The 22,260-nt window shown below is 37.6% G+C and overlaps 1 protein-coding gene across 2 annotated transcripts; it reads right to left on the bottom strand.

Moving 5' to 3' along the window:
* Nucleotides 1–3: 3 nt before the first annotated feature.
* LOC136342972 (probable E3 ubiquitin-protein ligase HERC1) lies at nt 4–22,186 on the bottom strand. 2 transcript variants are annotated; one of them, XM_066289283.1, is made up of 55 exons: nt 21,450–22,186; nt 21,205–21,394; nt 20,928–21,142; nt 20,682–20,854; nt 20,475–20,626; nt 20,247–20,416; nt 20,022–20,187; nt 19,755–19,967; nt 19,505–19,701; nt 19,155–19,253; nt 18,896–19,048; nt 18,456–18,686; nt 17,935–18,137; nt 14,989–17,876; nt 14,819–14,938; nt 14,288–14,479; nt 14,033–14,233; nt 13,666–13,971; nt 12,912–13,457; nt 12,497–12,833; nt 12,166–12,291; nt 11,846–12,003; nt 11,497–11,671; nt 11,340–11,432; nt 10,451–10,596; nt 10,209–10,398; nt 9,975–10,151; nt 9,694–9,918; nt 9,268–9,635; nt 9,049–9,214; nt 8,807–8,958; nt 8,565–8,750; nt 8,288–8,497; nt 8,003–8,233; nt 7,754–7,950; nt 7,571–7,703; nt 7,160–7,396; nt 6,816–7,101; nt 6,566–6,728; nt 6,266–6,449; nt 5,966–6,201; nt 4,450–4,588; nt 4,239–4,343; nt 4,037–4,179; nt 3,851–3,982; nt 3,560–3,677; nt 3,097–3,483; nt 2,940–3,040; nt 2,678–2,876; nt 2,071–2,309; nt 1,330–1,437; nt 1,141–1,274; nt 931–1,084; nt 647–868; nt 4–128 (listed from the first exon to the last, which is right to left on the bottom strand). In XM_066289283.1, exons 1-54 carry the CDS (start codon nt 21,708–21,710, stop codon nt 653–655), a joined length of 13,227 nt encoding a protein of 4,408 aa, XP_066145380.1. In that variant the 5' UTR covers nt 21,711–22,186; the 3' UTR covers nt 4–128; nt 647–652. The 2 variants fall into 2 exon arrangements, with proteins under 2 accessions (XP_066145380.1, XP_066145379.1); XM_066289282.1 differs by having other exon boundaries at nt 3,851–4,179.
* Between the last annotated feature and the right edge of the window lie 74 nt (nt 22,187–22,260).

Raw genomic sequence — 22,260 nt, forward strand, 5'->3', positions numbered from 1 at the left:
AAATAATAGTCAAACACGCTTTAATTATTGAAAAATATATGCAACATAACAGAAAAATAGTAGGTATTTTTTTTTAAAAGAAACAGTGTTATCTCAGCCTTCATTTTTGGAGAAACCCTTTATATCACCTAAAACCGTTTTTACATTTATTTCGATTTCCATTACATACAGGGTACCACAATAATGTTTTCGAATTTCTATCATTATTACATAGTGCCTTTCTAAAATATGAGGAATGCCAATGGGGATCCGGAACCATCAACTATGCCCGAAATTACTTAAGTAAATATTATGGAATTTTTAATGCTATACGTTACACAAAGACCTTTAAAATATATCTCTGAATTTATTCAGAAAAAGCATAACATTTCCTTTAAAATCATGCGTTAAAACTTGATATTTAGCTCTAAAATCCCGACAAAAATGACTGTTTGAAATAGCCAAAATAATACTATCTATATTTTTATTTTTTAAAAACATTTCTCCATTAAACCAATTATGCCTCCTATGAGATCCTCATGTTACCATCCTAATCTCGGATACATTTATCTGACGAAGAAATAAAGGTAACGATGGCAAGTTTACATAAATACATTTAATTATGATAGAAATTATTGAGATACCCTGTATTTGTTGACAAACTCACCAGAATTTAACTACCGTACGACCAGTCTTCGTCGGAGACATTGCCTTGTTCGGTATTCCTCGCTAACATGTAATTATCCATGTCGATTGACCTACAATTATTTATGGAATATCTCAGCTTTTCGGCCATAATTTCTTGGCTAGAATAGGGTGGCAGTCTCAATTGGAAGAAACACGTTTGCGCTGTCGGAAGACCATTTACTGCCTTGTCTACTTTCATTACCTAGAATAATTCCCAGAGTGGTTTGAAGAGGATATTTTTTCAAAATAATGCTTTTTACATACTTGAAATCTTTGGGATAAATCTGCCAAGTTTGCGGGCAATCGAGATCTACCAGACACAAATCTCATGAATAAGACCCTTTCGTTGTCAGCGAAGCTCTCAAGGATGCTCCATAACCATTTCACCAATTGGCTGTTTTCGTCAAGTTCCCGATATCTAAATTAATGCATGATTAAAACACCAACAGAATACGATTAACTTGTACTGCACACCTTACGATCTTCTTCAGAACGTTAATTGAGATATGCGACATGCCGCACACGAGTTGTTCCAAGTGGTCAGATGTCATCAAACTTAAAAGCGGGACGGGGATTATTCCGGACATACCCTCTCTGATGGCAGCAACCTATTCATTAATAACTCAAAAATAAACTATCGAATTCTTTTCTTGAAAAGTTTACCTGAAGATCAAACTCCTGCAGTCTGAATTTCACAGCTTGTTCGTAATATTGGGCTCGATTTTCGAAAGTCAGGGCTATATTTTTTCCCCCGTGAGTGATAGGAACAATCTAAACAATGTTAAAACGTTTGATCAACTAAGCCACCACGAATCACACGTGTATACGCAACTGTACAGGTAAAATCAGTTCAAATGAAAACATAGGAATTGTGCAAGTGGAAGAAGAACCGCATAAGGTTTAATATACCTACGACAAGGGCCAACGAAATGGATTGCGAAAGAGGCGGCTGATGGGGGCGGAGTTAGTATAGTCGACGTCGACACTTCGATGTTTATATTAGTATCGATTTTGGTAATTTCGCGAAAAAGGCATTTTTTTAAAATATCAAAGCAAAAAGCAGCAATGTAAATAAATGAAAGAAGAGCGATTAATTCATCACTAGAAGTTATATTAATAACCATTCTGAAACGCTGAGACGTCTAGTAACTGGATCTGGACTGACTCCGCCCAATTCAACATGCAGTCGCGCCACCTACATCGTTGATCTTTGTTTGAGCCATATTAAAATTAATGTGGTTGTTTTCGCATTTGCGCAATTGCTATGTTCTTATTTGAGCTAATTCTCCCTGTATAGTATTTCAAATATCTTGGACCCTGTAGATCGCTCACATAGAAAGTTTGGTAATATTTTCTTAAGCCGTTTTTTGAAACATTGATGCTTTTTATAATTTTTGAACCAACCTTTCCCGTGCAACTTTGGCCTTCGAATGTTTGCAAAGGTATGACTTCGTGGAAGTACTCAGCGGTCACTCCGGACTGATCGATGTCTCTTATGCTCCGCAACGTTTGGACGTACATCGAGTCAGTATCTTCTAAATCTTCTACCGAAACTGGTTCTCCTACTATTAGTTTCCATATTAACGCTGCTAGTGGTATGGCCAGAGGCTTTTTCGTTCTTACAGCCACACCAAACAAAATTCCTGCAATTAGTGTATCATGGAAAAATGTGTTTAAGTGGTACTGCTAATAGTTCAATAATTGGGTGTTTTACATCTAAATCTTATGTCTAAAATTTTGCAAATGTTTAATATGAGTTTCATCATTATGCAAAATACTCCAATGACGTCTCTAGTTAACTCCAGACAATGTAATAAGTCCACCAATAAATGCTACAAGTATTTTTATTCTTCAAGGGGATTGTTGCCGGCTTCAAATTTAACTTTTGTTTGACGAAAGGCAAATATGCTACGGTAGTGAATTTTTAGCGCATTATAGTTTACCCTGAGCTTTACCACATAAGGAGAATGAAAACACCAAGATTGTTGGTAATCTTCAAAACGAAACTTACCAACGAATTTAAACCACATCAAGTGCTGGGTGGAATTTAAGTTGGGATTAAGGAGATATTTGTCTCGATTAAATCCTTCATCGTTCAGAGCATTCGGTGTGGGGACCAAAAGTGGTACCACGTTGCTCGTAATCTCTTGACACATTTCCGTAATCGTGTCGTCGAACACTCCACCAGCATCATCAGCACCTTCACCAACCTATTATACGTTAAAATAATGGAGTTAATATTCCACAAAAAGATGGCAAGTCCTTGAACATACCAGTTTAACTTTCCAAGCCCTTGACGGCAATCTTAGATCCTGAGGTTTGATTTCCACTACTTGTTTAGCAATTTGAATAAATATTGGTTTAACCTTGCGACCTAAAAACCGTATTTATGCTTTAAAGAATACTTAAAAATCAAAAAGCAACACCCACCTTCTTGCGAAATTCTTCTAACAACAATAGGGGGCCCATAGTTCTTCCCCTGTACCATAGTCTTGCCAATACAACGCACAAACGGCAAAGTGTACACCCGGGGAGCTAAAAGTGGCCTTAATTTATGGGAAACTAATCCCTCCAGTGGTGGTACGTTGAATTCGGCTTGTTGAGCACTTAGCGGCATCAAAGTCCAGCATGAATATAATTTATCAGAGAAGTTGTACAAGAACTTTAATCTGGCTTGGACAGATTTGACAGAAATTCCTTGCAAAAGATCGAATTGAGGAGGAGTTTCGCCAGGCAGGCCAAAGGTTAAGCATTGAGAAGCTCCGGGAGTTCTTTTAGGAAGTGGTGGGGCTGTCCAGGCTGCGCTGTGTGTGCGTCCTAAATCAATATTACCATTTTATCAAGCGATTATTTATCAAGGAATGTCCAAATAATCCTTTATTATTATACTGACCTGTTGAAATTTGCTTGATTCCTTTGTTGGATAATTCAGCTATGACTTCAGGGTCGCGAACCAATGAAACATGAGGGAGGCCACACTGACCTTCAGTGTTCATACCCCATCCAAATACCTGTAACCAAGTGTTACTATGAATGAGATAGAGCTTCAAGACTTATCTTATGGAGTTTTGAATCAAAACTACATTAGATTAAATTAAGAAAGATAAAGAAACTTAAAACAAATCGATGATGTCTCAAGTTTCAATTCTTTTATTCATTTATCGGAATATTTATAAACACATACCTTTCCACACCTGCTAAGAATGAGCACATGCTCAGTTCCAATAGCAAAATCTTCGATGAAATAGTCATCTAAACTGTTCAGTTGATATGGCAAATAAGGTGGTCTATCTTTAACTAAGCTGTGCCAGGGAACCTGCGGCAGAAAATCATTCATAACATTGCTTTTGAAATTTATAAGATCACTTACCCGATCTATGCCACACACATAAAGTTTTCCGCCCTTGGTAAGGAATACAGTTAAGTTAGTACCGCAACCGACCTTCTTGATCCCTATACTGCACATCGTGTCTACCTTTTGGGGTATGGATTTTGTGGTCGTGTGACCAAGGCCTAAAGGTTCATAGTATATCGTTAACTCCAAGTTTTGTCGTGAGAGGTTAAAAAAATACCCAATTTCCCATAATCTCCTTCACCGAAAGTCCAAACCTCCAAACCGTCCTCACTAACACAAGCAGTGTGATTGAGGCCGCACGCCACTTGACCGATTCTGCAGCCTGAAATACCTCACTTAGTTTGAAGTCTTCACCAATTATGTCATGCTTGTCATGTATTTTAGTTAATTAATTAAATTGTATCTTTGATTACGCGACATCAGTTTACCTTCTAATGCAATAACTCTCTCAGGAAGCTTCTTATTGGATGTGGATCCCAATCCTAAACGGCCGTAGTCTCCGTTTCCGAAAGTGAAGAGTTTACCATCGCTAGTTACAACGGCGCTGTGTTTAAACCCGCATGCGACCTAGTATATTTTAAGCTATTACTCAAAAACTTGACAATATACAGGGTGTTTTTGAAATGAATGTACAACGCCTGACCAAAAATTCTTGAATAAAAAATAAGGTGTTTTAGAGAAACTAACCGATATCCAATATTGCTTTGTTTAGTGCCTACAAAGCGAAGCAAAGTTCTCAAATTCATATCGTTTTTTTGAAATAATGGTTGAAGGTTATTTTTGCTAATTTTGGAACTACAAGTTACTACATAAATTGGCGTGTTTTGACGCGACCGGCATTTTGGTGATTTTTAAATAATAGTTTATATCGTTGTTATCCCTCGTGCAAATGGCTTTAATATTTTCTCTATCATAAGCTGAGCAATATCATATACATATGTATATTAATTATGAACATTACGTATTGAATATAGTTTGAAATTCTATATTAATATTGTTCTTGAAAGACGTTAGACTTCTTTTTAGATAATATTCTTTTTGCAATGGGAAAAATATTTTTAATTTCATCAGGGTACGTTTGAATAATGAAACTACCGCATTGAATTTACATCTTTTCCGCCCATTTTAATAAATCTGGAAACATAGCATACTACTTCCTATCGCGTATCGTTTCCAAGACCGATCAGCTGTACCTTTACAAAAGCAGGTTGTATATTTTTTGTACGCTTTGGTACCGATATCACTTCGTAGATGATTCAGTCGAATGTCAACGCGGCGATGAGCAAGACGTGTGTAATTCGCGTTGCCCTTAGAATCAGGGTAATCGGGATTTCTTTTGTTCTAAAGACTCGTAAGGCACACCGCTGGTTTATCCATGACTTGGTGAGTGAAAGTGGGCGGCGTTTAACTATCAATTTGTGAGTGAAAGTGAACGTTGCTGATGTGATTCTGGTTCACGCTATTGGTGCTCGAGGTGAGTTTTGATTTTTGTTTTTTGTGGTTTACAGTTAAGTTTTGTTAAGTTAATGAGAGTGACGTAATTAAACTTTTAGTCGAAAGTCGAAATTACTTGAAATGAAAAAAATCGATAAATGCGATTAGCAATTCTTACTGAAAATACTATATCAGTTTGAGAACTTTGACGTCCGACAACCGCAAAACTAACCAACAATGGATATAGGAGAATTTGCTTAGAACGTCTTATTTTAGGTTTCTGGAGTACATTGTATTGTGCGGTGGTTCTATTGACATGTACAATATCACAGTGATTATCAATTGCATATCCTTAACACCTGCATTGGTAATTTTGGTGTTTTCTGAACAACTAAAATTTGTGGAAAAAAATGAATAGCTCAAACATGATCGCGAATTATAGACCTAAGTTTCGCAACATTAGGAAATTCTTTCTCCTACAAAAGTTGACTAAAACAACCTTTGCTTTACCTGAACGACATCCACATTTTGCAATGCTTCAATTTGTCGGGGCCTGCGTTGCCGGTCACTGTTGCCATGACCCAGTTTGCCATAGTCACCATCACCCCAAGAGAATACTTCGCCACTTTCAGCCAACGCAAGGCTATGCCCATCTGATCCTACTGAGGTTGCTAAATCAGTGATTACGAATCCCTGTAAACTGGAGATCACACTTAATGAGTGGAGATCGTCGGAATTTCCTTGACCTATTATCGAAAACGAAAGCGGCAAGTTTTTTAAATTAGGCAATGACAAAGATCAAGAACAGACCTAAGCGACCATAACTTCCTTCTCCGCAGGCCATCACTGTGCCATTGGCGGTAATAACGAAGGTGCAATTCTGGCCGCAAACTATTTTTCTTGATGTTGAGAAGGATTCTACTGGCATTGGAGATGAGGCACTGAAACCGAGCTCGGCAAGTTGCCCGTGTCTATCTGATCCCCACATGTATGCCTTAAATTAAAGAGTTATAGCTGGAGTCTCACAAATTAATATATACATACAATAACTATAAGTTATAATTAGATTGTTGCTCGTTTATTCGGCAAACATAATAACGTGAGTTTTACCTTGCATTTGCCACCAATTTCCCAGTCTTGAGGTCGTTGCGATGCCCATTGCATAATCTGCTCATCTTGTTGTATTGTCCAGAATCCGTTTATGACAGCAGAAGGGTGGAACTCTTCGTCCAATACACGAGTCACATTCAGGACACTCTCTGGTAAATCGTTTCTGCAAGTAAAATCACCATTTATATTTAACGGAATTTAAAAAGTTAATTTTATGAATTAGATATTTCTTTTTTTATTATCACGTTACCTTTTGACTAAACTATCAGCCATTTGCGCCGCCAAACTAAATGTGTGCAACCAATGATATTCCTGTACTATTTCAACGTCGTTGCGATCATTGTAGGGCGTCAATTTGTAGCAAATGACTTTTTCCAAGTCTAGAATAATCGCTAACGAAGCTAAACTCTTTAAATAAAGACTGTGCATTAACTGAGTCCCCATGGAAACGTGTAATTTTTCCGAGTTATATTGGTTCAGCAAAATTTTCGGCAAGAGATTGGCCAAATTCTTGAAAAACGGAGAATTCTTTATACCTAAAGTATATTTCCCTTCAGTTATATACACTTAAATTATTGAAACGAAGATATCTACCCCGAACACCTTTCTTCATCAAAGCGCATCTTACTGCAGCCAAAGGCAAATTATTCTTTAAATCTTCTAAACTGTAATTTAGTAAACTGATAGTTTTAGACCGCGAAAAAGCTACTGCGACGCTGCTAGTCGAGTCAATCCATTTTAGGCCGTTCGTATCTACTCCACCCATTCCGGTAAGGGTGTAAAGTAAACTTCCATCGTGAAGCGACCAAATATTGACAACTCCGCTTGGTCCTGAAAATGTCATGTAACTTATTCAAAGCAGCAAGTTTTAAAGGATTATCCAAATAATTCTTGCTTTTTGTGGTATATTGACAGAGTCGCGATAGATCTGGATAAATTAATGGAACCACATCCTAATATCGCTCATTTTTACGTAAATATGTATCTCTAATAAAATTCACTTACCTTTTAAACAGCCGCTTGCAAGTAACATTCCACTCGAGTGGATCGAAAGACTGGTAACGGCATTATATGAGTGACCCTGTGAGGAGAACATTAAGCGAGGAACTTCGTTTTTCACATTTTCATGGTCAGGAGTCTGCAAAAATCACATAAAATAGCCGAAAATAATAAATTTAATTAAAATACCCGCCAAACATTGACAGTCCCATAATTAGTTCCTATTACAAGGAGCAAAGGAGTGGGACTCTTTCCAATCAATGGTGACCATGTGACGCTGGCAGGCTCATGGCTCAATATTATGGTGTGCAAAAGTATCAGTTTTTGGTCGGATATTTTCCACAGTTTGCAAAACATATCCACGGATATTGTGGCCAATAATATGCCTATTGAATGGAACGTAAAGGATGCGGAAATTAATTCGAACACGCTATTTACCCCTCGGATCCCACTCAAAAGATGAAATGGCGTTTTCATGGGCTTGAACGGTAATTATTGTAGAAAGACTGTTTACATTGGCGAGCTTTAAAGAGCCATCCAAATATCCAACGGCATAGTGCAAATTTTCATGGTACCAATCCATATGGACAACTGCGTGGGGCACTGAGAAATTCATTAGTATCTCTACCTGTCTTAATTCGTTCAAAATGGTCAGAATTGTAACAGTACCTATAAAATCGAGTTGAAATTAATTGAAAATAGCTCAATTTACACAAGACTTGCCATCAATTTTGCCCACCAACAAATATTCTTTATCTGAAGTTTCCCCATTTTTATTCCTTGGCCAACACAAGGTGGTAATGAAGTCTTTTTGGTGTTCAATGAACCAATTGTAGCCTTCAGACTGTTCCGATCTTCTGATTGGCCAGATGTTTATTACGGTGTCTAATGCAGCGGCTAGATAATCGCCCAATGGTGACCAGTGCAGATGACCTATCAATCGGAATAAATTAAAAGCGTATCATAATTACATATTTACTCTTTATATATAACATCATACCAATTAATTTTCCCTGCAAATCACTTCCAAAAGTCTCCCCGCTGGTGCTGAAAATTAACGTAGAATCGAGAGCCGGTTGTTGACCAGATTTAACGCTCCATAACCGTATCGTGCCGTCATATCCAGCCGAAGCCAAGGTGCAGGTCTTTTCATGCCATGCTAAAGTACTCACTCTATTATCGTGTCCTGAAAAAATTTTTATTAATTAGCTTCAAATAAAGTTCTATTGACGAACAAAATACCTTCAAGCAAAGTTATATCTTGCTTGGGCATAGTTCCGGAAAGGTCAGCGAAGTTTACTTGTTCTAAACTAGAACCTGACATTATTTGCACTTTAGTAGCAATACATTTGAACAGCTGTTGGGCGGCCCATTCCCGTTCTTGTTTTACTACTCTGTAAAATTAAATTTCTATCATTTTTTTGCACGTACAATAATTTGGCACTAAATATTGTTCAACACTCTTCAAGTAATTTGTTACCTACCGATTAGACATAATGTACGCTGAGAGCGCATTTGCCAAAGACAAAGGCCCTACCCCTCGTCTTTCCATGTGAGGACTTAGACAAGTTTCTTCTTTAGGAAGATCCATTAAAGAGCAACCTCCGTGCGTTGAAAGTATGTTTACCAAAGCTTGAGTGACGGCGAAACCTGTTGACGAGAATTTTTTTAATGTTAGGGGTGTCTAAAACGCAATCACTTACCAGATTGTGGAATAACGACTCCGAACGCCCCCATTAATAAATCCTTGGTGCATATATTAACAACTAAATTTGACGAATCCAAGTCGTTCTGAGCCAAAGCTGCTATACTAACGCTTAAATATTTAAGGCAAGAATTGGCAGCACTAGGTAGTTGAGTGGTGAGCTGGTTAAAGTCTTTTGGCAGCCTGAAGTTGAGGAATTCGGATGAATCTTGAATTCTGCTTATTTCCACTCGATTCATGGCTGTTAAGGTCATCAGCCGCACCACTTTCCTTATATCTCCCAAACCGATTAGTTCTAGGCATGATATTAGACTAGCGTAATTTGTAGACATCGATAATAGAGATAAAACGTTGAGTATAACTTGCCTGCAACGGTACATTTCAGTTCTTAATATATTCGAACGCAAAGTAGCTTTTACTTAACCTGCAAAGCAATATTCTGATAGACGTGCTCAAATCTTTAATGCCCAATATTCTTTGTAAAGGAGTGTTTAAGGTCATAGCTTGGGCACCTATGCATTTCGATTTAGTTCCTTCGCGTTTCTCAAATTCCCTTGGTACATTTGGGACGGATTTGCCACCTAGAGGATCGACCCCCGGAAAATTTATCGTCTTCACAAATAAGTCTTGGTCAGACATTCCAAGGAATCTATTTCAAGGGATTAGTAGTGGAAAGAACAATGTGAAAAATAACTTATTAAATACCCTTTAATCTGTTCCATGTTGTCGCACTCTGGTATAGAAAACCTCAAACTTTGCATGTTTTCTTCAGTTATATCGTTATTATCAAGGATAATATCGGGACACTGTAATGCCAGAATGTTCTCAGCTTTATTTTCGGCTAAGTATTTGTTTTTGCACTTATAGCAAATTACATAAAACCTGACAAAAAGTTAGAATTAAAAGAATGTTACCCGCCTTTCAGAACTTTTTGCATACTTGTCAGTAACGTAACCACATACTCCCGGTCCCCATAAAGCCCCACAGCCAGGATGATAAGAAAACATATGGGCATCTAAATAAGGCGATAAATGCTCACAGTAAGGACACACTCCACATTTGTTCGAGATATCGACGAAATTCGTGGTATTTGTATCGTCATTAGCAGGAGGCTCCTCAGAATATTGCACTATATTAAGTTTGTGATAATTTTTTTTTCTTTACGAAATAAGTATGTTCACCATCTTGAGTATTTTCTTGCTGCGTTGGTGTGTCCTCAGGGTTGGTGACATGAATTCCAGGGTTACGTAATAAAGGGTGCGCTTCGCCTCGCACATGCTCACGCTCGTGCAGCTGTTGCCGGACGCGAAATCTGTCTTGCAAAGCTCTACGAAATAAAAGGTAAAATGGTACACACTGTATTGTAATATTACATATTTTCATTAAACTATACCATTGAAAAGAATGGGCAGTGAGTTAGGTAATTATACCTCAAGCCCTCAGAACATCAGCCCGTCTCAGATTAGCTTAAGAACAACAGCAAAATGGGAGATGAAAGCTTGTTTCGACTGTTACAAATTAATACCGAACAAGACTAAAGTTAGTTATCAATAAACTTTCTTAATACATGAGTGCAATTGAATTAAAAATACTCTTTACGAACATTTATGATAACCGACAACGGTAGCGCAACATGACAATAGAGCTAAGATAGAGACTATAAATATATATATATATATATATATATATATATATATATATATATATATATATATATATCTTAGCCAATTACTTCTTCAACTTTTAATTGTACTAAAGATATAAATGATATAAATTGAATGAATGTCTCGACATTTTAAAACGCAACTGATTGAGGACTCTCTTCGTATTTGATTGGACAATATATGGTCAATGTACCACATTTAACGATAAGCGGGAAACCATTGACTTATTGGCAATGATAAAACAATTTTGATGCATTCTTATGCCTAGAATTTTATTGTATAATTTCCCGACAATGTTGAAAAATTCTATTGAACATCGACTTTCTAAATTCTGAAGTAATTTAGACACTTTTTAGTCCGCTTTTTCGTTTTTACTCTAAATAAAATTTCTCAACAAACGTTATACCTTTCCACTCTTTCTGCAAAAGACCGTAATTCTGCATACGCTCGCCTCCTGGGTGCCATCCCTCTACGATGAATATATTCCACGTCCTGCGACCTGTTATAGAAAATAATCCAACCAATTTCAATTTACGTACATAATGTGTAAACTCAATGCTTACAATCTGAGATTCGAGTCTATAACTGAATTCTGACGTTCGACCAGATCATGTGATGTAATCCACAACTCCCGGAAATTGTTCAGATTGCTTGCACTTTGATCGGGTCTAGTTTCCAAGTACGGATGCTCGCACATCCATGTGGCCAGCATGTTGATAGTGCGTACGCTAACTTCCCCTAGAAAGGAAAAAAAGTTTTGGCCTACATTCGCAAACTAATTTCTGTTCACTTATTAAATGGATCTATTGCAAATTTGACTGCTTAACATCTGTAAAAGGTAGATTGATCGAAGAAAAATCAAAGATAAAAAGATACATTTAATTCGTGGACAGGATATATAAACACTCCTACCAGAACTTCTGGTCTCAGAGAGAGCTTTTAAGATGTGTTTCAACGGGAAACCCATTTCTAATAGTGGTGCTGCTATGGGCGGAGGTGGTGGGGAACCAGATCGATTTCTTACATGCCAAACATTATCTTCAGACTCACTAGATGTGAAGAGGTTCTGTCTAAAAATATTGCTACCCAATAACCTCAACAATAATATTATACTATATTCCTAGATACAGAAAATTGAATTGAATTTCGGAACAATATACATCAATATCTGCAATAGTTTGAGGGGAGGTAAAATAATGATAATTTAGAATAAAACATTACAGTAAACTGACCTGCTATGACTGGCAGTGGTTGGACTGGAGCCTAAAGATACAGTTCTCGAACATGAAAACGGACTAGATCCTTGAACAGTAAGCGATGAAGGAGGTATCAAGGAAAACCTCTGTCGTTTGGAACTTCTAAATTAAATTAGAATTGATTAATGCTCTCTTACGACGAATTCGGGCAAACAAAACATGCGAGAGACAAACAGATAGCAGTGGAATAAAGTGACCGTCTAAGTCTATCTGCATTAGTTAGATTCGCTACAAAACGTACAGACAGTAAAGAAGGGCGTTTATTTTGAGTCACTCGCATGTTTGAATTTGCCATTAGCATTAGCACCTTAGGGTCATTCCTTGTGAAAACTCCCGTGACACACTGCAACCGGGCTGGTAATTTAGGTTATTTACTGAGCTGTTCTGAGACGAATTTTGTTCCAAATCAGAAACATTTTTGTGCGAATCGTCAAGGTCACTTTTATTTTTTGAATAGTTCATGTGAAGAACGGTCATGGCTCGCTCGGCATCGGCCACCGTAATGATATTCTTCAACTTGCATTGTTCTATACCTACATCAACCAGATCAGTCATAACTTCCCTAATACAATCCTTTTCTTCTGTTGACTTCTTGTCGTTGACGAGGAACAATTCGGTAAATTGGGATGTCATAATAAATGAACCTGAAAAGAAAAAAAAAAACATTTTGAACGGGCCTAGGTTGGCATATTTGTGAGAACTTAGTACAAAGAGCTACTTACCAAGCGCCTTTAAAGCCGAAAACTGTAAAAACGCCAACTTTAGACACTTATCTTCGACCGATGCGAATTTCCTTTGCAGCGCCACTGCTTCCACGTTATTATCCTGTCTATTAACATCGGAATTTTGCTCCCCCCGTAGAACCGTCTCACTTTGGGAGGTTGCAATTTTCGTAACCTCATCCAAGATATTCGTCACAATTTCATTAGTAAGGCTTTCAACAGTACGCCGACCAGCAGGTTTATCTTGAGTTGTTTTGACGTTCACTTGAGAATCGGAACTTGAATGCACCATTTCCTCGCCGCTGCAAGATCTTTTTCTGCATTCGGCGTCCAACAGCATTAGTTCCTCTTCGCTTAGATCGTAGAGAGGAAAAAACACGTCATTTGTAATGCCCGAAAGTCTGGCTAGTTGTAGCAGGGTATCAGTCGTGAGTCCCGCGTATTTGCTCGTGTTAAATGGCTCTGGTTCTATGGGTTCTAAATTGGCTATTGCTACGTCGGATACTCCTTGATCGTGTTCCCATTGAACGTTAACTGTAGTGATACCTGGCAAAAGAAACACGGGGTTATTCATATTCCTGGTTAACATTGAAAACTCGCAAGCTGAGCTCTTTTCGTCATAACCATTCGCAATTTTGCCTCAATTTAACTGATTTAGTTTTTCTTACTATTTCCGACACGTAAATTGTGAGCAGTAAATCTGCTTAAACCTGTTTGTGCATCGATATTTTTATTGATAAATAAAAATCCATGCCTTTCTTTAAAACTCCTAAAATAACTGCTTTCTTGCCGGTCGTTTTATGCCGACAATACCCTCCCATTTTAAGTCCGCGATCCAGTCCTCCGATGACAGCTAAAGCCGGCCAAACGACGCTACACAGTTCTTGCAAGTTAATATCATCATCCGCTTTCATGTCCTCCACATCTACTGAAGATGCCTCGTCCAAATTATGAGTTTCCATATTCGGGACAAGTTCTTCAATTTTATTTAAACGTTGTTTCAATACTGCGTTTATTTCCATGGTCCATGTATCAGAATCGTGTAGCTTTCTTAATAAACCTAAAGTTATAAATTGTTAAGTTTCGACACAAATAAATAAACATATGAAATATATAAATACCAATGTAGGCTTCAGCTAAAACAGCATGTAGAGGTGCCAAGCTGGGCTCTCCAGGTAAAACGTCTCTCTGAGTTCCGTGGACCTTCATGTCAGTAATTTTTACCTTTTCTCCAGGATTGGTACTGTAAAACATCACGGAAGGATACAATTCAGGGGCCTCAACGTTTTCAAATGCAACTTTAGGATCTTCCCCATTTTTACCTGACAAATTTTGCAATATAAAGACTAATTGATAAATGGTAACTTGCTATTTACCAAAACTCAATGTTTTAGCATCCATATCCAGAACTACCGTAATGTAGTCACCTTGAGTATAACTTTGAAAACAGATATCTCTTTCGCCATTGTGATAAAGACTCCCACTATAAGCTCTATACAACCACATGTCGTTGGTTGATCGGTGGCTGAAGTCTCGAACTGGATATTTCGAAACTCCGATGCATGTTCCTAGTTATTGGCTCTCTATTAGTGAATGCAATACGCGATTGGATAATTGATGGGAGAGAAATAATTAAATAAATAATTTTCCGCTCTACAGTTAGTGGGTAGGGTAACGGGACTAAATTTAAAATATATACAGGTAAATTTATAAGACAAACATTTGCAACGTAATTATGAAACAACTATTTAAGCAACCTGTTACGAAATGCATAATTTTATGTAGTTAGCGGGAATTTGCAGGACGAGCGAACCGAGAATTAATATAATAGATTTGACTGGCAAAAAACACAATAAATTTATCGAAAAAGAAGTATAAGTATTATGACAAACTGTATTAAAACTTGCCTTCATTGCCACGATTTTCCTTGACAATAAGTATTTTCCATTGGTAACAACCAGACTTAATCGCCTGCAGCCCAAGTCCAAAACCCCTTCCTCCAGAACCGTGTACCAATGTTAAATTACCTAAAACAACTCCTAATTCATGCGTCGTCAAAGGCGACATATCTACCCACCTTCGATAGAACACTTGAAACATTTATCCGGATCAAAACCCATGTCATGCACCGGGACATTTCCTTCAGCTTCCTTGAAATCCTTAACTGTCAGCAAATCATCGGGACCGTTGGCGCTTAAAGACTCAAGCGATAACGATTCTAGTTTATTCGAACTCATACTTTCACTCCCTTGCACTTTTGACCACATTTCCTTCCCCAATTGACTGAATAGTTTGGTTACTATAAGCTTTCTCAATGCATCGTCAATGTGTACGACCTTTAACTTTGGTAATATTATCTGCAGCAGCTGTATTATCAAGAGTTTAGGTTTCAAGACTCTTATCTGAGAGCTGTAACTCAGAGCTAGACTGGATGTGTCTAAAATAGATAATAAGGCATACATCCATTTTTTGGTAGCTAAGAGTCTTTGTATGCTGTTGCTCGATGAAATCACTCGTAAAAACAATAAAAAGTCGCTCATCTGACGATCGTTGCCCCATTGGAACAGACCGCTGTTTAAATTTTGGCAACATTCGTCAAATGTTTCAATGGTTTTCAAAAACTGATCGTGCAAAACATTTACGATAATTTCCAAAGGAATAACGTCCAGGTTCTTCGAGTAAATGCAGCAAGACATGGCCAAAATCCGAATAAGTCTCAAAGACGCAATGCTCAACGCCTCGCTCTTTGTGTACGGAGGAACGAAAATGCTGCCCACGTTATTTCCAACCATTTCGAACAAATTCTGCACTAAATCGTTATTAATTACCAGGCTTAAGTCAATAGGTTGGAAGCGAGTGCTTAAGGAAAAAACAGTAACCAAGAGCAACTGTTTGTTTTCGGAATTTTCGGAAACCAACCTTTTGAATGAGGCTGTTAAAAATTCGTAAATTCCTTGCACTATGGTGCGAATTTTCTCCTGAATTTCCAAGGGAGAACTCTCAATTCCTTCTAGATAGTGATGATAAGGTGTGCAGGAGTCTTGTCTGTCTATATTACCGAGCCCAAAACAGCCTTCCAGCAACTGCTGTTGAATGCAATTTAGTACCGTTAAGGTGGGTTCTTTGGTAGTTAGATGATATAAAAGCTGATCCAGACCCTCGTAGCGACTTTGTGCCCTATATTTTTGGTTTAATAATGACTTATAAATGAGGACTGGGTCGTTGCTCCAACCATTATCTGCTATGTTGTAAGCAACCTTCTCTTGGCTGCCATTGAGAACGAAATTCGTGCAAATACAACAAATTTGGCGTAGGTCATTGAGAGCAGGATCTCGACTAGATTTATAAAACTCCACATAAGGTTTTTCAGGGGCATCATCTTCGCTATTTAAGTCCATGGAGGACATATCAATTTTCAAGCTTTTAACAAAAATCAGCAAAAACAAGCAACGCTGCAGTACTTTTTGGCAGAGAATTTCAAAGTCGACTTCTCTGAAGTCGTAGGCGACTTTTTCTTGACTAATTATTTTGGCTTCGTCCCCGTCTTTATCGTCTTCCAAAGTGTCATCTTCCCGGAATTTCAAATTGCACATAATGCTGAATAGTTTTTGGCGCAAGGAGGTGGAAAACTTGAAAACTTCTTTGTAAATAAGATTATTGGTACTGCCTCGGTCCAAAAAACCGGTGACTTTAAGGACTGCATAGAAAAATGTACGCGTAATGCGGTCAAACATTTTCCGCTCTTCCGTGTCGAATTCGAATGTTTCAGTCTCCTGATTTTGAGCGATTCTACTGAAAATATCGTCAGGGTTCCTATGCTCTTCTAAAACAGCGCAGGCCTCCTCGTACTGATAGGGCACACCAAAAGCAGTTCTGCAAAGCCCTTGCACCTCAACGGGAAGGCGTTCCAAGGTGGCCAACATGGTATTAACACTATCAGTGAGATAAGACAGTTCCGGTAGACATTCCACACCTAAACCTTCATTATCAATTCCACAGGAAAACAGTCTACTGACTAACCAATGACGGCATTGCCCTTCTTCCTTGGTAGGAGCTTTTCCCACTAGCATGCCCCCCAAACATCGGCCTATCAGGATCGATACTGTCTTCTGTAAATCTACTATCCAGATCCACGATTGCTCCGCTAATTGAGCCAAAGTGGGTGTTTCGGAACGAGAGCTATCCTTATCATTTTCGTCGAGTAATTCAACCGGAAGAAGCTGATTGAATTTATCTAAAGCAGTCAATACATCCAACAGACCGTTGTACAGTGACTTGACGTACTGAATAGGCATTAACAATAAAGAACTCATCACTTTAAAGAGCATAGCTCCGGCTGCGGATTCTTGCAAGACATTATATAAGAGCTCTAAAGAATCTGGATAAATAACCAATATCTCCGCTGCCTTCTTTAAGATCTGTATCGCAAATTTAAATAGACACTCCAAATGCCCAACCAGGAAATTTACGCTTTCACATAGTTTCAAGCTTTCTAAGTTTGTAATTTGATTATCAAGGGTGTAGTGCGCCAGCATGTGGTTTTGCAGTGATGCTAATAATCTTTGCAAATGGTACACTTTAGAATTTCCAGGGTTTTGCCATTTACTCTTAGATTTTAGCGTCAAAAATTTTGACACTGAACCTAAAGTTTCTTCAGTATTTTTGGCAAAGTTTTTCAGAAGCGCATGCATTAGATTTGAGGTCATTTCAATCTCTAAATTTTTTTTTTTCTCTACGTTTGAGCCATATCCCAGTAGGGCTGCTATATGTACTGGATCTTCCAAGCTACTCAGTATGATACTTAAAAGCATTCGCTGTCCTTGAGAAAGTTTATCGCCACTAGAGAGATGTGAATGCAAGAATTCTACCCTTTCGTTTAAAAGGGGTAATAATAAGGGGGCTCCGACGTTTAAAGCTTCACGCGCAAGGTCATGAATTTGTGCAGGGGATTCTATATCTACCAAACTAAAACGTAAAATCATCAGATATACTACTTACAGATGAAAAAAATTTTAATCTTTACCTAAAGAGTGCAGTCCTAAGGTCTTTGGCGTGCTTCTCCAAAACAGTTGTATTGAGGTTAGCGCTGATACACAAATGGAAATGCGTACAAAGCAATTTCAAATTTACCAAAACGAAATCCTGATGATCTTTGCGAGATTTGAATGGTCGAGGTATGTTCTCCTCATTATAACTAAATGATTTAGCATATTTCTCCAGGAAAGCCTAAATATTAATTAAAATATATTAGAAGCCGAAACTTCATTAAAGCCAAGCACAGGGTGCGCTAGCATATACGGTGGCGCAGGTTATTATCGTAAAATTTAAGAACCTATACAGAATTACTCAAATTCGCTGCTCACCATTGGGAACTCGCAACCACAAGCGATACGAAGTTGGTCAAATTGGATTTGAATAGCCATGTTAGAACTGAAGTTGTCGTCGACTTGTTCAATTTGCCAATAGGTTTTGTCGATTTGAATTGCTAATTAGCCAACATTCCATGACGCACCCTGTACTCTCATTAGGTAACTGCTTTAATACCTTGAAATGAAAAAACGTCTTCTCGTGCAAGTCTAGGCAAAACGGTTTATGTCTGGTGATCTGTTGAGTCTCAGATGGCACGGTGGTCCAAGCGATGGAGTGTGAAGTGCCTGAGCTGATCTGACGTATCATGATTCCGTCTAATCCCATTACTTTCAAAGGACTAGTGATGGGACTGGAAGTGTGCCCTTGGCCGCATTGTCCCATGGTATTCGTTCCCCAGGCAAACACCTGTCATAAAAATTATAATACCTATGCATTATGTTCAATATAAAGGGAGCCAGTATAGGTGTTATATGGAGGGCAAACTTCTAATGGACATAAATCAAGTTTGAATAAAAATATATGACTGTTTTCAAATCAAATAATTTTTATATAATATAAAAAAAGCAATATTATAATATATTAAATGGTCATGAAAAGAAAATAATGAGACTTACTTGGTGATCATCAGAGAGCGCCAAACAATGATTGTCTCCCACAGAAATGTCAATTATTCTATAGGGAGTTAAATCTTCAATGAGTAGTGGTTGCAACCAAATAGCGTCGGCTGAACCCATACCTAAGGTAGAGCCGCTACCCCAAGTGTAAACCTACAAATAAAAGTTGGAAATCAACTTTATTATATTCTTATATCTTAATTAAAATATGATATATGTATTTGGCTTCGGATTAAAATGATTTAAGTGTTCATCTTACCTGGCCAGCAATAGTCAAGGCAAGAGACGACGATGTGGCTGCGCACACCTTCTGAATCACCAAACCTTGAAGCGCTTCAATTACTTTAGGCCGGCAAACCTGAAATATCTTTTGCTTATAAAATCTACTATATACATCTTTGTTTAAATAAAACAATCTCACATAAGCTGCTCACAAATGTAGCCGAAACTGCACATTGCATAGAGGTTAGTGCTTGCAAATAATTCTAGAAAATATCGCGTTTCACGCTATTATTTTTTAGAAATATAAAAATATGAAATTTACGAAATGTTGATCCGCAAATATGACGGAAAAATGAGCAGTTTTGGCTATTTTTGTGAAAAGTTTACTTTGGCGATTTCTCCATGCCCTAATTTTCCGTTCTCTCCACTACCGAAAGACCATACAGTTTTCCCATCCCTGGAAACCACTAACGTATGAGAACTTCCACATGCGACTTGTCCCACATCTTTCAAATCAGCTACCATTGTGGGAACATGTCTTGCTGCATAATCTCCATGGCCTAATCTACCATGATCTCCTTCACCTTTAAAATTTTTATTATACCCTCTGAAAATACCCAAATTATTTCAAACCAACCCCAAGTCCATAAATAACCATCGTCAGTGATCGCAGCACTATGTCTATAGCCGGCATTGATATATTTGATAGTCTTTCCCAGAAACGGTCCTCCTATGCGCTCGGGTTGTTTATGAGTAGCACAATTTCCATGACCTAGTTTTCCGTAGTCTCCATCACCCCAGCTGAAAACATGACCTTCTTCCGTCAGAGCTAACGTATGTCCATCTGACCCTAAATGCAAAATTCTTCACTATATTTCAAAAAGTACACCATTCAATTACTTACCTTTAGAACTAGATAACTTTTTCACAACGCTTTCAAGTAAAATTTTCTTTGGAAGTGTCTGATTTGAAGATTCTCCCAAACCCAGACGACCATAACTGCCTTTACCACAAGCAGTGACGTGTCCATCCCAGTGAATGGCAAATGTGCAATACTGCCCAGCTTCAATCTAAAATTTCAAATTTCTGTAACGTGCAGTTAGCTGTGTTTCATATCATTATTAATTACTTGCTGAATCTGACTGAATATTTTAGATTTTACAGGCAGCAATATTTTTTCATTTTGTCCTTCAGCAAGTTGATGGGATGAATTACTACCCCAAACAAAAACGTCTGATTTTTCAAAGACGCCAAATTCAGATTCATTGGTAGCCGATTCAACTGCAGAACAAGCTCCACCTAGATATTAAATCATAAATAAAATTTATAAATAAAATTGGCGTTTAAATAAACTAACCATAATCCACTGCCATTAAAGTCAAAATCTCCAACATGCACAGGGCAGTTTCATACATAGAAATAGACCCAGAACTAGGCAGTTTCTGTGTTTTATCTTTCAGTCTTACCTTTCCCCCCTCTAATTGAATAATTGCACTCAAAAATAATTCACTGCAAAGCGTAGAAAATGTGATAAAAATGAACACAAGCATGAGAATTAAAGTACCTTTCAATCACCTCTTTACATGAGGCCTCTAATGCCATATCTATCCATTCTAAAAGATACCTTAAGGAGCCCCTTTGCAGTGCTAAACCAAGTAGAATTTCTGATGCCAACAGTTTACCCTTGCTATCTGCTGCTGCCTCATGAAGGACTGAATTTTTTAAAAAGTCACAGACCTAAGATATTAAGATTGATATCAAATATGAGAGTGAAGTAAATAATTAGTACATATTGTGCAATAAATCTTACTTGTTCCAAACTAGTAATTCCGAGATTTGTGAGCTGAGTATCATTTGAAAGACACAAAGGAGGAAGCTTTTTAATTAAATCTACTGTTGTCTCTAACACTGAGTTGCACAGTGAAGGAATTCCAAGTATCATGCTCACTTGCCAATTTTGCTGAAGCAGTGAAAATAAAAGACTAAGACCTGTTTTCACCCCAATCTCCAAGAGGGCTTGAGAACCTAAGATATCATTTATATGATCACATAAATGATCATTTTAAATGTGAATTAAAATAAATTACCAGACAAAGTATCTCTTGAAGAGGTGCTAATAACCAAAGCATTTTTTAAGTTCAGGTTCTGTGCATCCACTGATTTTTCTTTATGATATCTCATCACCAAAGCATAATAAATTCGATTTAGGATTATCATCCTTTGTTTCATAATCACAGCAAACTGGGATGAGGAAAATATTTCTTTGGCTAGTTGTAGCTGCAATTGAAAATAATCCCATAGTTGATTTAAACATGGTTTTATAGATTCTCACCTGAGAAGTAAGTAAAATATTTAAAAATGAATTGAGCTCTGATAGTGTAGGAACTTCATATTGAAAACCAGGGAGGGTTTGGACATCATTGAAGTTCCCTGAGCTTGTAGGAATAGTCCTAACTTCCTTACTCTGAACCAACACATCATACATGGATTGCACCAGGTCTCGATTTGCAATGTTATCTGCATCCTTTTGAGCCCATGAAACATTTGAATTGTCTAGCCATTCAAACTCCACGTTTACAGGAGAACTTTCCATGTTTTTATTATTGAATTCCAGGAAGGATGTTAACTCATTATTTTGTGCTAGACATCTTATCAAATAAGCATTTCATATCTCTACCAGAAAAGTTGTTACTCTGTTGTAAAGGGTGATTATTGGAAAAAACCTCAGATAGGCCTTGTAGTATCAGAGGCACATCTTGGATAAATTCATCTGGTGTCAGTCAGATATTTCATAGTACAGGAAATGGCTTAATCGACGCCTTAAAGTTAGGGCTACTACCAAGAATTTTTTGATGATCACTCCTAAGCCCCTTTTAACGCAAATATATGTAAATATAAAATGGAGCAAAAACGTTGTATGAAAATGGTATATCACAATTAAATTTTGTTTTATCAATGTACGCACTTCACGAGATAAAAATTTTGCAGTGATCAATCATCAGTCATCACTGAGACCAAAATTTCTTTAAGATTTGAGATATTTCTGAACTTTATTGACAATTTTTTTAAACAGAGAAGAAAACTAATGATTGACTAGCAATCCCAATGACAACTTCACTGTCATTTCATTGAAAAGTTTTTGT

This window comes from Euwallacea fornicatus, chromosome 13, assembly GCF_040115645.1.
Source record: "Euwallacea fornicatus isolate EFF26 chromosome 13, ASM4011564v1, whole genome shotgun sequence".
In the NCBI taxonomy this organism is placed as follows: domain Eukaryota; kingdom Metazoa; phylum Arthropoda; class Insecta; order Coleoptera; family Curculionidae; genus Euwallacea; species Euwallacea fornicatus.

Coding starts and splice junctions, on each gene's coding strand:
- LOC136342972 (XM_066289282.1), bottom strand. CDS start 21,710: ATGGAAAGTTCTCCTGTAAACGTGGAGTTTGAATGGCTAGACAATTCA. Junction 14,234..14,287: donor TGCTAAAACATTGAGTTTTG/GTAAATAGCAAG, acceptor AAAATTTGTCAG/GTAAAAATGGGGAAGATCCT. Junction 12,834..12,911: donor TTCGGCTTTAAAGGCGCTTG/GTAAGTAGCTCT, acceptor TTTTCTTTTCAG/GTTCATTTATTATGACATCC.